The sequence below is a fragment of the Manihot esculenta genome, chromosome 10 (genome assembly GCF_001659605.2).
Source record: "Manihot esculenta cultivar AM560-2 chromosome 10, M.esculenta_v8, whole genome shotgun sequence".
NCBI lineage: Eukaryota > Viridiplantae > Streptophyta > Magnoliopsida > Malpighiales > Euphorbiaceae > Manihot > Manihot esculenta.
In genome coordinates, this window is record NC_035170.2 from 12,520,701 (window position 1) to 12,538,803 (window position 18,103).

Sequence of the window (18,103 nt, forward strand, 5' to 3'; positions counted from 1 at the left end):
ATGTTTTGGTTGAGTTGTATGCTTGATTGAAAGGTTGGGAGGCGTTTGTGCAGTGTGAGCCGAGTTTCTGCCCTTTTGGCAGAAACCAGGTTCGGCAGCCGAAGGAGTTTCGGCCGCCGAAGGAGTTTCGGCCGCCGAAGGAGTTTCGGCCGCCGAAGGAGTTTCGGCCGCCGAACCTGCCTGGGAGGCAAGCCTTTCGGCTGCCAAAGCATGCCCCCGAAAATGGACTTTCGTCTCTGGAGGGCACTTTCGGCCGCCGAAGGTGCCGCCGAACCTGCCTGACTTTCGGCTCTGGAGGGCCTTTCGGCCACCGAACCTGCCGCCGAAAGTGCCCTGTTCAGCCTTCCTTTGCATGTTTTGCATGATCGTTTTGAGGTGTTTTAGGGGGTTTTTGGGGGATGTTTTTAGAGTCATGTTCTAGTATGTTTGGTCCCTCATTTGAGTCCACCTGTGTAGGTTCGGACCCGAGGAACCGAGGACCCCAGCAGTGAGTCAGCTGCTTCAGTCATTTTTAGAGCTAGCCAGAGGTGAGTAGAATAAACCTTTATGTTTTAAAGCAAATAAATTATTAAGTTTGAGCATGTTCATGCATCATAAATACCATGTGATATCCTAGGTTGTTTGCATTAGAATTCACGAATATGCTGCATTGCATAATTCTATGATGGATGTGGATGGATGTTGGATGATCCTTAGTCCTCGATATGATGCGATATGATATGATACGGTATGGTATGGTATGGAAGTCCGGTTGACCCATTCTACGTCCCGGCACTATGTAAGAGAAAGACCGGTTGACCCATTCTACGTCCCGGCATCTTGGAATGTTATGCTATGTTATGTTTAAGAGAAAGACCGGTTGACCCATTCTACGTCCCGGCACTTTGAAATGTAGAGGACTATAGGTGACAACACCATCCTTGATGTGATTTGTTTGTGATGTGTTGCATTCCATGAAAGCATGAGATTTTAATATATGATTTAAATGTAGTACTATTCTGCTCACTGGGCTCTAGTAGCTCACCCCTTTCCCTATTTTTCCCCAGACATGCAGGTACGGGATAGACCAGGAGGTCAGCTAGAGTAAAGTCTTGTTTATGTAATAGCTAGTGGTGGACATGACGGATATTGAAATGTATTGTATTGAATAGTTATGTAATGAAATGACGTTATTGAGGATTAGAATGTGCTTGACCCTAGTTTGTATGGTTATCCCTTTTGATACGTGATCTCTCCAAAGTAATGATTTATGGATGTTTTATGTAAACCAAACTTAATGTATGAATGTTATCCTATTGGAGCATTGATGAGGACTCCAATATGGGGGTTGATGATCATGTTATGTATAGTGCATGCATAGGTTGAGTTTGGTGAATGAATGAAAGAATGAATAAATGTAAAGGAAAGTTCAAATTTTTATGTATATGTTGATCATGTATGGGATTAAACAGGTTTACAGGTTGTATGTCAGGCTTGCTACGGGTCCCGGCGGCCTTAAGCCGATCTGGATCCTAACGCCGGTAGCGGTCCGGATTTTCGGGTCGTTATAATTAACACCCGATAGGTCAACCTAGCATATATCCGCCTTGCGACCTAGCATCAAATGCTCTAAAAAATGCCTCGATAAAGCTCAAAAAGGCCAAGAAACTTTTTAGGGCTAGAAAAATATATGGAAGTCCGCCAAGATTGTAAAAAGCCAGAAAGCCCGATAGGGCTATTAAAAGCCAAAAAGCTTGTCAGGGTAGAAAAATGGCCAGAAGCACGACAAGACTGCAAAAGGCTCGGGAGCTCGCAAAGGCTAAAATATGCCCGAAACTCGTCAAGGCATTATTATATCACTCGGATCAACTTTTGCTAGGACAAGATCTTAAACCTAACTGGTCGGCGGGGGAAGCAAGAAGAAAGTAAGGACATCACGTGCTCAGCTCGGACAAACAAGCCACATGATCCAGATCATGAAGACAACTGTCACCTTTGAATTTAAAGAATCGAAGACCAGCGGGGGACCTCTGATACTACATGAGACTCGCTGAAAATAGGCAGTGAGTTGTCACCATAAGACTGGGCCACGTGACAAGGATCTAATGAACCAATACGGGATCTCATCCATAGAAAGGAAGACTCAGACGATCATGGAGTCTGGATCCAAGAGAAAAAGAGAACCGGATACTTCATGACAGGTCGGAAAAGACTCGCGCTCATAACTTCAGGGCGAGACTCCATAAAGAAGTTACCATTAACAGCTACAATTTAGTAGATCCCATTTACACCTTCGATCACGTGATTCCAACCAACTAGTTGGTGAAGATTCTTTACCAATGAGCTGGCCATATTTGCTGGATTATCAGGAAATATTATATTTATCCCACATTCTTACAGTATAAAAGGAGAAGACTATTTTCTAATACAAATACTCTTAAGTTCTATCTTTGCTCTATCATCCAGTATACTGACTTGTGTATCAGATTGATTGTCATTAACACCCACTACCTCACTTTCTCTGCTTTGTAAGATTAACCAATCACATCACAACTCCATTTTGACCACATCTTTAGTTTATTTTCAACAATATCAGAAAGCATATTGAACAAATTCAAAAAAAATTGATGGATAATATTTTTATTTAAAATTAAATTAAACAAATTATTACTATGAAATTATTGATAAAAATAAAAAAAATAAAAATAATATAAATAGTAATTTTTTAAATATATTTAACAGTAAAAAATATTAAACTGTTAATTTTGTAAATGTTTAACTATACAGGTTTCGATAGACTGCAATTAGTTAAACATTAAAATAATAAAATTTAATTAATAAAAAATTAAAATTAATGAGTAAAAGTATAAAAAAATAAAAATAAAATATAAAATATTTTTAATAATTAATTTTAAAATTTATTGATATGAATAGTGATATGCCATTTAATAAAAATGAAATAATTTTATTAATTTTTAAAAAATTTATTTAAAATTATTTTAAAATATTATATTTTAATTGACTGAAAAAGTATAGATGTAATGGAGTTTTTTTGCAATTAACTCCTTATTTTTACGGAAGCCAAAATTTATCTTTTTGGAGTTAGAATTTATAGTTCTAGTGAAACGCCACGCTACTACTAGACCATCATAATTCATCAAGAATATGCTTCGCCACTGGTCCGATCATCTGATCAACGCCCACCTTATAACAGTGACAAACTCACTGGCTCTCAGTAGTGATTGAGAGGAGCAACCAATCAGAGGCTGAAGAGGGAGATGGCGGCGTCCAGACCCTTGAATCTATCGTCGTCAAGTTCCCACCTTTCTTCTTCTTTCCTCTCTCCTAATCTCAGAAATCTCAACCCCCCCAACCTCATTTTCCATTTGCCACGTTCTTCACCCAATAACGTCTCTATCAGTATCAGAGCAACATCCTTGTCGTCGTCGTCCGCCCGCAAAACAGCCATCTCCACCTCCCAGTCTGACCTATTCCGGGTGGACATTCTGTCGGAATCCCTTCCATACATCCAGAGATTCAGGGGTAAAACCATCGTCGTCAAATATGGTGGCGCCGCCATGAAAGTTCCTGAGCTTAAGGCTTCGGTGGTTAGTGACCTCGTCCTTCTTTCTTGTGTTGGTCTTCGTCCTGTTCTTGTCCATGGAGGAGGGCCTGAGATCAACCACTGGCTCCAACTCCTTAACATACAGCCTCTCTTCCACGAGGGCCTCCGCGTCACCGATGCTAAGACCATGGAGATCGTATCCATGGTCTTGGTGGGTAAGGTTAACAAGGACTTAGTGTCTCTCATTAACAAGGCTGGTGCTACTGCAGTTGGGCTCTCCGGTATGGACGGTCGCGTCCTCATGGCTCGACCCGCTCCCAATTCCGCTCAATTGGGTTTCGTCGGAGAAGTCACCCGTGTTGATTCCACGGTACTCCAGCCCCTCGTCGATAATGGTCACATCCCAGTGATTGCCTCTGTGGCGGCCGATGAGTCTGGGCAATCATACAACATCAATGCCGATACGGTGGCAGGGGAATTGGCAGCGGCTTTGGGCGCAGAGAAGCTTATTCTGTTGACAGATGTGGCGGGCATACTGGAAAATCGGGATGACCCAAAGAGTCTGGTAAAAGAGATTGATATAAAGGGAGTGAAGAGGATGATAGAAGAAAAGAAGGTAGCTGGTGGAATGATTCCGAAGGTCAATTGTTGTGTACGATCACTTGCTCAAGGTGTTAGAACTGCTAGTATCATTGATGGAAGAGTTGAGCACTCTTTGCTCCATGAAATTATGTCAGAGGAAGGCATTGGAACCATGATTACTGGGTAACATGTAGTCACTCTGTTCTGTATTGCAATATCTCCCTTGTTGTTATTGAGTACTATGACCTAGATGAATGAATTACTGATTATTCTCTATTGTTGATTCCCTCTTCCATTGATTATGTGGTTTATGTTGTTTTGATGGTTTTAATTTGATTGCCATCCAAGCATATCATGAGAACTTATTCCTAACTAGGAAGCAGGATTGGTTTTAGCATCTGTTATTTATCTATTTACTTTTAGTAATTGACATCCCACCATTTTTTATTGGATGGGGCGATTGGGGTATTTATTTCAGAGAGTTTGTGAGCTTTAGATAGCTGACATGGGACTGTGTTAGGTGTGTTCCTTGTGTTTTCTGCAGTGTAGTTTCTCATTTGGGAGACTGCAAACCATAGTTTCATTGCCTTGCGAGAACTCTAGAACATGAAATTTTCGGACTTCATTTAATATTGGCATTGGCTGCTCTGAGATCCCTTCCATTGGTGGAATCAATTGCAGCAGGATACTGCAGTGGACATGTGAAAATTAAGGATGTTATAATACAAGGAGTTGCTATGGTCCATGGGGAGAGAGCAGTATTTTTGAAGTTTTTTTTGTTTTTTGTCGAACTTTTGAAGTTCTCAATAATTACTTTTAGTGTTTGGTAATAGCAATCTACACAGCGGGAATACAGCTAACACAGCCTTGAATTCAACCCATTTATGCATCTAGAAGTCAAAGTCAGGACAGAAAAGTCTAAGTCAACTATGTGAAAAGATCAAAGGAATAATGCAATGTCAGCTTTTCAACATGAACAGAGAATGCTGCAGGCCTTTTGGTCAACAAAAATGGTGTATTAATAAGAATAGTTCCTTCTTTGCTTTCCAAGATTATCAATTAAAATTCAAAATTTCGAATCTAACTAGAGGTGCTGATGGGTGTTATTGGTGCATCACTTTCCTTTCTTATCTTGACACTTTCCTTCTGGACGAATATGAGCTCTTCTCAGATTTTATTTCAGGTACACAAGTTTTGCACATAAGCGTCACTTTCCTGCTCCCTCCCATGGTTTATTTGTTATATGTAGTATGTAATTCTAGTGGCATTTATGAACAGGGATTCAATTGGGAATCATGGAAAAAAGAAGGCGGATGGTACAACTTTTTAAGAAACTCTATTCCTGAATTGGCTAGTTCCGGCATTACACATGTTTGGCTCCCTCCATCTTCTCATTCTGTTTCAGCTGAAGGTAATTCAAAATAAACATATTTATCATCTGTGTCTCCTTTTCAGATTGTTAGATTGTGTTTTACACATGATTCTATCATGTACTATTTTGTCTGACTTATTCATCGTCCGAATTATAAACTGTTATCAAAAGAAAATTTCAAATTTATCCTTGCACTCAGGGTTTTAATAACAGATACTGCATATTGGTAGTTTTGGCATGGATATTGTTATATTTATGACCCTTTTTTTGGTGATTACTATTTAATTCATGTGTTTTATCATTATTAACAGTTCGGTCCTTGTGTTTTGGAAGATTGGCAAGCTAATTTTAGTCTCTCTGCTTTGCTTTCATCACACAATAAGTTCTTCCTTCCATTTTGGCCATTAGCATTTAAGATGAATTACTATTTAATTTCTATTGCAATTACATAGAGTTCCTACCATGAGTTCTGGAATTAGTTATACTTTTTCTTCATCTCTTTCTTCCCCCTCTTCTGTCCCTCTCTCTCCCATTTTTCTTTCGGTCTCTCTCTAACATAGGATAGAGAGGGAGGGGGGGGGGGGAGAGAGAGAGGGGAAGAGACATAAATGGCAGTGAGACAAAAGTGGGAGAGAGGGGGTTGAGAGACAAAGATGGAGAGAAACTGTAAATAATTGCACAATTAATGGATGAATCACTAAATGATTGCAATGTCCAAGAATTAAACAATAATTTATTTATAAATATTAATGGCTAAAATGGATGAAAAAACCTAACATAAGTGTGTAATAGAAGCAATATTGAAAGGCTAAATATTCTATTTTTATGGTATAGGGACCAAAGTGTTAGTAATGGTAAAAAGCAGGGACTAATTAGTAAATTATCCCTCCATGAGACTGTAGTTGTTTTTTAGCCTTATGGGCCCCAAGATTCTAGAAGATTCTAGGTAGGATTAAGTGTTGGGTCTCGTTTACTGATTGGGAATAAAATTGTTGACGTGAGGGACTAAATTTGGGTTAAAAAGTTGACACATCCAAGTTTTGTTACCAAAAGTCCCTGATTGCCAATTAGGACAAAAAGGTGGGGTCTAGCTAAGGCAGGCATTTTGGCATGTACAGCAAAAGTAGCTCTTTGGCACAAAGCAGTACGTGCCCTGACAGTGTGCCAGCTCCCAAACAAACAGCCGTAGCATGTGGGCTTCTGTCCAGCAACGGTAGCAGGGTTTTTTTGGTCTGAAAACGTCTCCCAGCAGTCCTAAAACAATCCTACTTGGAGAGTTTCCACTTGTTTGATTGAGTTTTAGTTACCAAAATTAGCTTATTTTGTTTTCCTATTTCGAAATTAGGATTTGTCAAGTAATTTTCTGTTTTATTTAGGGATTTTTAGGTTTTTTCTCCATTTAGTTTCGGTTCGTAATGTGTTTTAGCTTATCTAAATTTCCTAGACAGTAGTTTTATTTCCTATTAGGATTAGGAGATTAAAATCTATATAAATAGCCCCTAATTATTATGTATTTCTTGACATCTCTAAACTGGAAACCATGCATGTGTGACATATGATTTCCTTATAACCGCCTCTGAATTTGCATATAAAAATAAGAGAGCATTCTTTGCAGTTGGCTTCATTTGGAATTCAATGCTATTTTGGATTCTTTGGTGATGGGATCAAGATTGTACATTTATCTTTTCTTCTCTAACTCTTAAGGTTATTTGCCGGGAAGGCTCTATGACCTCAATGCATCACAATATGGAAACCAAGATGACCTAAAAGCTTTAATAAGGGCCTTCCACAACGTGGGGATTCAGTGCATAGCAGACATAGTTATAAACCATAGGTGTGCTGAGAAGCAAGATGATAGAGGAATATGGTCAATATTCGAAGGAGGGACTCCAGATGATCGGCTTGACTGGGGGCCATCATTCATTTGCAGTGATGACACTCTGTACTCTGATGGAAAAGGAAATCCTGACACTGGAGCTGACTTCAATGCTGCTCCAGATATTGATCATATAAACCTGCGGGTGCAAAGAGAGCTATCGGATTGGATGAATTGGCTAAAGAATGAAATTGGTTTTGATGGGTGGCGATTTGATTTTGCAAGAGGATATTCACCAAGTTTTACTAAAATATACGTGGCAAACACTAAACCAAGTTTTGCAGTAGGGGAAATATGGAAAGATCTTGCTTACGGAAATGATGGAAAGCCAGAATACAACCAGGACGCTCATCGGCTTGATATTGTGGAATGGATCCGAGTTGCTGGTGAAGATGTTACAGCATTTGACTTCACAACTAAAGGAATACTCCAAGCAGCCATTGAAGGTGAGCTATGGCGGTTGAATGACTCAAATGGAGGACCTCCTGGAGTGATTGGCCTGTTGCCAGGGAGTAGTGTCACTTTTATTGACAATCATGATACAGGTTCCACGCAAAATCATTGGCCATTTCCATCAGATAAAATCATGCAGGGATATGCTTACATTCTCACCCATCCAGGAATCCCGTCAATAGTAATTCCTCAACTTCTGGCTTACTTTATTCCTTGCATGTTAAAATCCTGAGAGTAACTCTTTCCCTTTTAACTCCTGACGAAGGCATGAAGTTTTACGCTAATCAAATTAAGGGAAATCAATTTGCAGGAGGAATAAATCTTTGAATTGGTTCTGCAGTAACTTCAGATGGTGTAACTGAACAGTTTTATCTTTTTTTTTTCTGGCAACAGTTCTATGATCACTTTTTCGACTGGGGTCTGAAAGAAGAGATTTCAAAGCTTATTGCAATCAGAACCAGGAACCATATCAGACCAAAAAGTGTTCTGCGAATTCTAGTGAGTGATGCTGATCTCTACGTGGCTGTTGTAGATGAGAAGATCATTGCCCAGATTGGACCAAGGTCTGATATTGGAAACCTTGTTCCGCCGACATTCCAACTTACAGCTTCTGGACAAGATTACACTGTATGGGAGAAAAAAAATATTAGGAGGTAAATTATTAACAAATGAATTGTTCATTCAATTAGTTGATGACAATGTGTGAAACTGTGTTTAGCCCTCATGATAAGATTCCAAGTTTATGTTTTCAAAGATTGTGATTGAATCCATTTACTGTCTTTACACATGGGTTATGTAATAAACTGGAACATTGTATTTTTCATCATTCTGAAGTTTTGTTTTAATCCTTTCACCAACCAACCCCGAATCCAAACCCAAGGCTTCAAGCATTATCCGTAGTTGATGTGGAGTAATGTCCAGCCAAACAAAACTGAAAGATGAAGCAAGACTTGGAGGGCATACATTGAATGTGTGGGAGTGTGCACGTTAATCTGTCTTGTCCGAAACCAACTTCATGAGTATGGATATGATTTGGAACAACGTTGCCTTCAGGACTTGATTGGTTGGTTTTTGGGCGTCCTCGTTTTAAGAGCTGTTGGCTTTGAAGTGATGCGAGGTTTCGGGAGCAAGTTGGTCTTTTCCTCTGTCCTCGTCAGTTTGTGGAACCCAACCTATACGCTGTCCTATCCAACCAAGTTTCGTTCCTAGGTGTGCGTTGTTTTCTCTCACATTACTTGCTTTGCTCCATTTATTTTACAAACAATATTATTCAGGAAAATAATTTCTGCAGTTTTTGGCAATTGGCGTATCAGAAAATTTTTATAAGCCCTTTACTAGTAATTAAGCACTATATTAAATTTTTTTTATTAATTAAATTTTAATTTTTTATTATTTATTATATAATTAAAAATTAATAAAATTGCTGTCATTAATTCATATTAAAGTTTAGAGGTGATAGCTAAAATATTTTATTTTTTCTTTAATTTTTATTGTGATTTTACTTTATAATATTTTTTGTTAATAATTAAATTTTATTTTTTTAATATTTGATCAAATGTATTTTTTGTTAATAGTATAGTTTGAAACTAATAAAATTATCGAATTACCTTTTATGTATTTAAAAATATTTTTATATTATTATTATTATTATTATTATTATTATTATTATTATTATTATTAATTTAAAAAAATAATTTGTTTTAATTTTATTTTAACTAAAAATTATTACCAATTTTTTTAATCTATTTAATATTCTTACTATTTAAAATTACTTTTTAAACTATTACTTAAAAAATAATTTTATTAAATATATTAATTATAAAATATTAAAAATTAATTTAGAAAATATTGAACATGCTTTAGTAAGAATATCAAAATAATAAAGTAATTTTTTTATGATATATTTCTAAAGGACTATTTACTACATGAAAATTTTAAAAATCATACTTTAGTAAGAATGTCAAAATAATAAAATAATTTTTTTATGATATATTTTCTAAAGGACTATTTACTACATGAAAATTTTAAAAATTTTTGTTATTTTATAATTTAATTTAAAATTTTAAAAATTGAGAAAATTATTCAAACTTATAAATTTTGTTACAATTGTATCTAAGTTTAAAATTTGAATTGAAAAGAGTGTTTTGTTGACATGATAACATAATATAAATTATTTTTTATATTTATATAATATGTAGATAAATGTTATTAATAAAAAATTTTATTTTCATTATCTTATCTTATTTATTTGTTATTAGATTTCTATTATTTTATATTTGGAGTTTTTTATCTAATAATTGCTTGGATTATCCTTCTACTCTTATTAGAAATACTGTAATGGTATGAACCTCCACTTTATAAGAGGTTTAATTTTATTAAATAAAATAAGTAAAAAAATTATAAATGTATTTTGAGATTTAAAATTCTTTCATTAACCAATTTTAAGAGCTTCCTATGATGCGACCTATGTCGTAGGACTATAACAAATTAATATCACAGCCAATCATCATGGGAGATCTAATAAACTTATGTGAAGAACTAAAATTCTCACTTCATGAAATGCATGCACAAATTGAGGCTTGATTGGCGAGGCTAAAAGCAAGGATGGATGCTGTGATTGCTTAATTCAAGTCTTAAATACAAAATATTTTTTGATAGGTTCAAAATCTTCTAAGTAATCCTTAAGATAGTTGCAACAAAGACTTGGATGTAAGTATGGGTAGCAATAATAGTATTTCAATTAAAGGTCTTCAAATTAAATATAGAATTGATACTCATATAGAAACAAGAAAGATTATTGCCATGAATCTAGCACGAGAATCAGACAGCAAGCAATAACTAGTGAAAACTAGAAGATAATTTTCTGGTCCATTACACAATATGCGATTATTCATTTTGAGATTATGAAAGAAACTTATTTATTCATTAAGAGCTCATTAGCTTAGAAATGGTTTTTCTTTTTTACGAGCAATGAATAAAGTAATTGTTTAAATTGAGAATAGAGGAGCATGATGACCAAATGCAGACAACGAAAGGTAGCCAATTTTATTTAGAATTTGAGCTAGAAGACCAGTTCTTTTTCTATGAGGAAAGTAATGTTATGAATAATGGATAGATCAAATTTATAATAAACTAGATTATATTTATCAACTAGTTTTTTTTATTTCTATTATCTTATATTGTTCATTTGTTATTTGATTTTTATTATCTTACTTTATGAATCTTTTATCTAATAATTATTTGTATTAGATTTTACTCTAATTATAAGTATTATGATTGCACGAGCTTTACTATAGAAGGAGTTTAATTTTATTTGATAAAATAAACAGAAAAATTACAAATTAAGAGCTCCTTATTAAACTTTTACTCTAATTAGAAGTATTATATTTATTCTCTCGGCATGAATGATTTTGCAAAAAAAGAATTCAAATAAATTCTTCAAAATCACTCATAATTTTATCTCCATATATTATGAAAATTTTTTAAATTAAAAAATTATAAATTATTTTATTCAAAATAAAAATTTTATAAAAGCAAAAATTCAATTAAATTGAATTCTTATAAAATTTTAAACTTTAAATAAATGATATATAAACCTACACTATATATAAGGAGTTTAATTTTATTCAATAAAACAATAAAAAATTACAAACAATTTAAAATTTAAAACTCTCTCGCTAACGTGTTTTAAGTGTTAAAGAGTTCCTTCATCGTCTATTATCCTGAGGTGCGATCGGTAATCCACGACCATAACACTTTTTTAAGAGATTTAATAACTTACTCGATACATCATAAAATATAGTCAAATAATAAAAATTTAATAAACTGATATCAGAATACTCGATACATCATAAAAATTCACCTTATTCTAAAGGTTGAGACTTAAGTAAATTCATATCACTCTTATAATTATAAAATCTCTTATTCGCAGATTCGTACGCGTCATTTTTAAGAGATTTAATAACTTACTCTACCTCTAAGAAATTAAATTATAATTTTTTATATAATTAATTTAAATTAAAAATAATTTATTATATCTGTCCATTCTATAATTTAATTGATTTAAATATTTAATGGATACGTATAAATATTAATCATCTTATATTTTTTTATAAATCCATCGATTACAGTTTAATTTTATTTTTAATTATATTAAATATAATTTTAATAATAAAAAATTAAATAATTAATTTTATTAAACTATCCAAATTAAATAATAATTCTCTTTAAAATTATTATATTTTTTCCATTTTCTAGATAAAAAATAATTTATGCAGCCCACGCGCTTTAGGCGAATTTAATTACGAAAGCGATTGCGAAGGATTTCTGTTATACAGCGTAAGAGAAACCAAAGCAACGCGTAACTGTTATTGATTTTTTGTTTAACTGTAATTGGTAAGAAGATAGCGTAGGGACAGGGAAACATGATGTCGCATTACCTGTCATAAGACAGCTTATACCCAGCACTGGTCGGATGTTTGATTTTCATGCACTTATCAACTCAAACCACCTGTTTCTGATTCGCATTTTCACTTTTCAACCATTGGTCTACGGCTCAAGAATAACGCTTGATTTTGGGTGTTCCGAACATCAGTCTTCGATTTATTAATATAACATAATATGTCCTATATAAATTTTAAGACTAATGGAAAAAAAACCTAAAGTTTTCTACGTTTAATGGATATAATTAATTTTTTTTAATAAATATATATTGTATTTTGAAAATAATTTATTTTTACTCTATCATCATTTAATTTTAAAGTTTAATTTATTAAAAAAAATAAAAGTAAAAGATACAATACATTTCTGTTTTAAAAAAATCAGGACATATGGGTGTTAATTTTAATATAATTTAATAATAAAAATCATATTTTTAAGATTATTTTAATAATTTTTTATACAACAACCAAAAATATAATGGCTATCGAGTTTTAAAAATAGGGAAATATATTTATTAATATTTATATAATTTATAAATGGAAAAGTATTTTTTTTTTTGAAATTTAATATCATAAAATATTAAGATTGGATGTATCATTCATATGTAGTAGTTGGTTAAGTTATTTGAATATAAAATAATAAATTATTAGAGTTATAAATAAATTAAACTATTAATAAATTACTTAAGATCTTATTCGATTTGATGAAAATATAATTTCACTCAATTTTTTTGCTAAATAATTTAATTTAAATCTAATTTTTAAGTTTAAATTTAAATTTATTAATATTTAATTGGTTAATACTTTTAAACTTATTTGTTTAATGAGTTTATGGATTAGCTTGAGATATATTCATTCACTAAAATTATTTATATTTATTATTAAAAACCTAAAATCTACGGAAATAGTTAATTAAAAATTATTTAAAATCTAATTTAATTTTATTAATATTTAACTCAAGTTAAAAAAATCAAATTAAAGCTTAAACTTATTAAATTTGATTTAATTAAAATATAAGGATCTTTTATGAAGTTTGAATTTCTTTAAAAGGTAATTAAGCTTGAGTTTAATTCATATAATCAACGTTACTAATAATTTAAGTTAATAAATTCTCGTGGACATCGGAATCAAAGTTTCGAATTTGGAAGTTTGACACCTTTTTGGGATTTTTTTGGAGGGAAAATAAATTAAAGGAAGTGATTTGTCTCTGTGTTTGTTTAAAATATATAACATATTATCAACGTGTGATTTGATTGAATCACGCTGGCAGAATTCTTATGACTACGGTATTCTAATACTCAAAATTAACCATTTATGATGTGCAGACAATGTAAACAATGTGAAAGATGATTGATTCAGTCAAAACTCGCCCCATAAATCTGGACGAGCCTCTCAAAATATCTTATAACCATTGAAGGATGTTATAAAATAAATTCACATAACACATAACGTTTATAATTATGAGATTTTTTATTCACTAATCAGTACTAGTCAGATTTTCAGAGAAATCATTAATTAATATTATCTTATTACAGTATAAAAGAAAAGAAGATACACAGTTCAGGGTACGCATTCAAATTCTCAAGTCTACTAGCTCAAACTTTTCATTTACACTCGTTTGTCTACAAATATCACTGACTTAAGTATAAGAGTGACTGTCATTAGACACCAATCATCTCATCTATTACTTTTGCAGGTTGCCAAATCACATACATATCATTTTTTGCTATATCATTTAGTTCCATTGCCAAGATCTCATTAATTCTCTTGCTCATTTGGGATAAATCTAGCCTAATAAGCTTTCTTTTTTCTCATTTTAAATCCTTTTCATCTCCGAATTCACTTCTAAATTGTAATACCCGGCTAGACTCCAGTATCGGAATTCCTACCGTCCGGTGGAATCTCGGATGTCGGAAACCTCTAGAAGGGTAAAAACATGTTTTTATAAAATATTTTCATATATTTTATGGTTTTAAGTAAGAAAGAAATTGAGTTTTGAATGAAAAAGACCATAGAGGAAAATCCAGGTTCGGCCGCCGAACATGCATGAGTTTTTGAATCACCTTCAGCTTCCGAAGGTGGCCTGGCCAGCCACCTATAAAAGGCCCCATGGCCGAAAATGGATGAGTTTTCTCCCCCATTTTCGGTCAACGGTGAGTCCATGCCCTCCCATAGTTGGTTTTGATGATTTTCCTCAAATCTTTCAAGTTTTAACAAGTTTTAACTTGGTTTTGAAGATTTTTGAAGCTAAGGTCAAGTTTTGGAGCTTGGAGACCCAAGGAGCTAGATTTCTCTCATCTCCAAGTTAGGATTGTCTCTCCTCTCGATCTTCAAGAGGTAAGCTTAGATCCTACCTTTCTTGTATGTTTTAAACAAGTTTTGAGGGGTTATGGGGTAGAAATGCATGTTTAGGTTAATGTTGAGTTTATGGATAATGTATGTTGTATGAGTTGCTATATGTGTTTGTGTTGGGGTTTAGGTTGGTTTAAGACCCCTATATGCTTATTTGCTTATGTATGCATGTTGTAGAATAGTTAAATGCATGTTTGAATGGTTTGGGAGGCAAATTGTGCATGAGGAGGCTGAGTTCTGCCCCTTGGAAGAACTCAGGTTCGGCAGCCGAAGGACTTTCGACCGCCGAACCTGCCTGTGGAGGCAAGCCATTGGCTGCCGAACCCTGCCCCCGAAAGTTGGACTTTCGGCTCTGGAGGGGAGTTTCGGCCGCCGAACATGCACGAGTTTCGGCTCTAGAACCATTTTCGGCCGTCGAAGGTGCTGCCGAAAGTGGCTGAGTTTCGACTCTGGAGGGACTTTCGGCCGCCGAACCTGCCGCCGAAAGTGCCCTGTTCAGCCTTCTTTTGCATGATTTCTATGATAGTTTTAAGGTGTTTTAGGGGGTTTTTGGGGAGATGTTTATAGTCATGTTCATGTATGTTTGGTCCCTCATTTGAGTCCACCTGTGTAGGTTCGAACCCGAGGAACCGAGGACCCCAGCAGTGAAATAGCTGCTTCAGTGTCTTTTCAGAGCTAGCTTGAGGTGAGTAGAATGAATCTTTATGTTTTAAAACAAATAAATCAATTTTGAGCATGTTCATGCATCACGAATGCCATGAGATATATTAGGTTGTTTGCATTAGAATTCACGAATATGTTGCATTGCATAATATGTTGTTGTGGATGAACATTGGATGATCCATTAGCCCTCGTATGAAATGATATGGTATGATATGATGATGTTACGATACGGAAGTCCAGGAAGACCCATTCTACATCCCTGGCACCTTGGAATGTTATGATATGTTATGTAAGAGAAAGACCAGGACCCATTTGAGTCCACCTGTGTAGGTTCGAACCCGAGGAACCGAGGACCCCAGCAGTGAAATAGCTGCTTCAGTGTCTTTTCAGAGCTAGCTTGAGGTGAGTAGAATGAATCTTTATGTTTTAAAACAAATAAATCAATTTTGAGCATGTTCATGCATCACGAATGCCATGAGATATATTAGGTTGTTTGCATTAGAATTCACGAATATGTTGCATTGCATAATATGTTGTTGTGGATGAACATTGGATGATCCATTAGCCCTCGTATGAAATGATATGGTATGATATGATGATGTTACGATACGGAAGTCCAGGAAGACCCATTCTACATCCCTGGCACCTTGGAATGTTATGATATGTTATGTAAGAGAAAGACCAGGACCCATTCCACGTTCTGGCACTATTGGAAATGTAGAGGGTTATTGGTGACAAGTTCATCTTTAATGTAATTGTTGTGATGTGATGCATTTCATGAAAGCATGAATTTTAATATAATGTTTTATTATTCTGCTCACTAGGCTCTAGTAGCTCACCCCATTCCCTTAACCCCCAGGTTTGTAGGTACAGGCTAGATCAGGAAGTCAGCAAGAGTAAAGAAGTCATGTTGTATGTAATAGCTAGTTGTGGACATGAAAAAGACATTGTAATATAATGTAATGTAATGTAATGATGTATATTGAGGTTTAGAGTTGTGCTTGACCCTAGTATGTAAAGTTAATCCCTTTTGCACATGATCTATGAAATGTTTTAATGATGTTTTATGTAAACCAAGCTTAATGTATGATATGTTACCCCATTGGAGTATTTGATGAGGACTCCAGTGTGGGGTTTTAGGGTTATGAGTTTGTGCATGCACAGGTTAAGCTTGGTAAATGAAAGAAAAAGTTTAAAGTTTTTATGTATATGTTTGATCATGTATGGGATTTAACAGGTATACAGGATGTATGTTAGGCTTGCTACGGGTCCCGGCGACCTTATATCGATCTGGATCCTAGCGCCGGTAGCGGTCCAATTTCCGGGTCGTTACATAAATGGTTGAAAATTTATGAGTAGTAGCCAAATTCATTATCAGCAGAAGAGCCATTGTCTCATCCACATCAAGAAGTGGACAAGACACCCCTCCAATGATAGCTGAAGCAAACCTCAATAACCTGAATAATGAGCAGATGATGCAGTATATCAAAAAACTGCAGTTAACTTTTGAACAGTATAAGGTTCGAGAGAAAGCCTATTTTATAGCCCCTAAAATGAGAGAAGAAGCCTCCTTTGAGATACTAAAGACTCGGATAGAAGCGCTACACACACAAACATTATCATCTACAACTATAATATCATTAGTAGAAGCCGGGTGGGAAAGATTGTTTTCATTTTGTCTCTCCTCCTCCTGCTCCTCTTCATCCTCACCCTCCTTAAGGAGTATGTCATCCATTTAGAAAAATTTCTCTATTGGAAAATGCTTGATCAACTCCTTCTTCACAGAGTCCTGGCCTTACACAAATATCTCTTCGCCGTGAGCCACCATGTCTTGGAGCTCTTTTTGCAGTTCTGCAACCCTTTCAACATTGTCTCGATTCTCTTGGGCTTAAGCCCGTAACACCTGCAATTGCCTGTGAAGCTCGGCCACCTGATCCTCAGCATCCTTGGCCTGGTCTTCTAGGTTAGCTTCATTGGCCTCATCCAGGTCTACATGAAGCTTGCCCAAGACTTCAGTGCTTCCTTCATGGTGTTTTCCACCTTTGAGACACGAGCCTTTAGCCTCTAGCAATCTTAGTGCAGAAGATTTCTCTCCCCCTTCTAAGTCTCGAATTTCCTTCAAAGGCCTTTATTGCACCCCTTGGCTAGATAGGCAGACATGATACACTTTATAGCGGAGTGAAACGCATTGTCATACAAGTCATTCGACTCAACCTCACCCAATCTCTAACGGTTGCCTAGTCGCATAGCGTTCTTTACTATGAGGAGAGACTATTGAGGCTCCTCAAGGAGAGAGTCAACCTAGGTCAGAGCCATGGCAAGATGCTAAATGTTCTGAGACCAAGGAGCCAAAGTACCAACCTCCTCATAGTTCTGTGGAGTAGTGTGGTTGGGAGATGGAGCTATGCTCTTAGTGGAAGACTCAGGTTGGGTGTTCAAAGGCCTAATTGTTTCAGCAAGGGGAGGTAAAGGAGGAGGAAGAACGATGACCTCCTCCGCTCGTCATGCTCACTCCAGATGAGGCGCCAAGGTGCCTGTGGCAGCCTTTCCTTTGCCAGCAGCACGTGTTGCTTTGGCAAATTTGTTCTTTCCCCTGCCAACCATGTAATACCCGGCTTGAGTCCGGTATCGGACTTTCTGTAGACCGGGGCAATCTTGAGTGTCGGAACCCTTGAGAAGGGTAAGACATATGTTTTCATGTGTTTTTAAGAGTTTTGAGTGGTAAAGGAAATGAGTTTTGATAGAAAATCAACAAGGGAGAAATGCAAAGGTTCGGCCGCTGAAGGTCACTTTCGGCCGCCGAACATTGCATGGTTTCGGAT

The 18,103-nt window shown here is 35.3% G+C and overlaps 2 protein-coding genes across 2 annotated transcripts; both read left to right on the top strand.

Moving 5' to 3' along the window:
* The first annotated feature begins 3,100 nt into the window (after positions 1 to 3,100).
* On the top strand, positions 3,101 to 4,400 carry LOC110624884 (acetylglutamate kinase, chloroplastic). Its single transcript, XM_021770306.2, has one exon. The coding sequence runs from the start codon at positions 3,258 to 3,260 to the stop codon at positions 4,311 to 4,313; it is 1,056 nt and encodes a 351-aa protein (XP_021625998.1). The 5' UTR covers positions 3,101 to 3,257; the 3' UTR covers positions 4,314 to 4,400.
* Positions 4,401 to 4,554: 154 nt separating this feature from the next.
* Positions 4,555 to 8,653, top strand: LOC110624883 (alpha-amylase). The gene is made up of 4 exons (XM_021770305.2): positions 4,555 to 5,309; positions 5,405 to 5,537; positions 7,203 to 8,008; positions 8,221 to 8,653. Exons 1-4 carry the CDS (start codon positions 5,223 to 5,225, stop codon positions 8,482 to 8,484), a joined length of 1,290 nt encoding a protein of 429 aa, XP_021625997.1. The 5' UTR covers positions 4,555 to 5,222; the 3' UTR covers positions 8,485 to 8,653.
* Positions 8,654 to 18,103: the final 9,450 nt, after the last annotated feature.

What these genes read in the sequence shown, in the direction of transcription:
- LOC110624884 (XM_021770306.2), top strand. Translation starts at nt 3,258, where the DNA reads ATGGCGGCGTCCAGACCCTTGAATCTATCGTCGTCAAGTTCCCACCTT.
- LOC110624883 (XM_021770305.2), top strand. Translation starts at nt 5,223, where the DNA reads ATGGGTGTTATTGGTGCATCACTTTCCTTTCTTATCTTGACACTTTCC. An exon ending in CTTCTCAGATTTTATTTCAG is followed by an intron (nt 5,310 to 5,404) that starts GTACACAAGTTT and finishes ATTTATGAACAG; the next exon opens with GGATTCAATTGGGAATCATG. An exon ending in TCATTCTGTTTCAGCTGAAG is followed by an intron (nt 5,538 to 7,202) that starts GTAATTCAAAAT and finishes CTAACTCTTAAG; the next exon opens with GTTATTTGCCGGGAAGGCTC.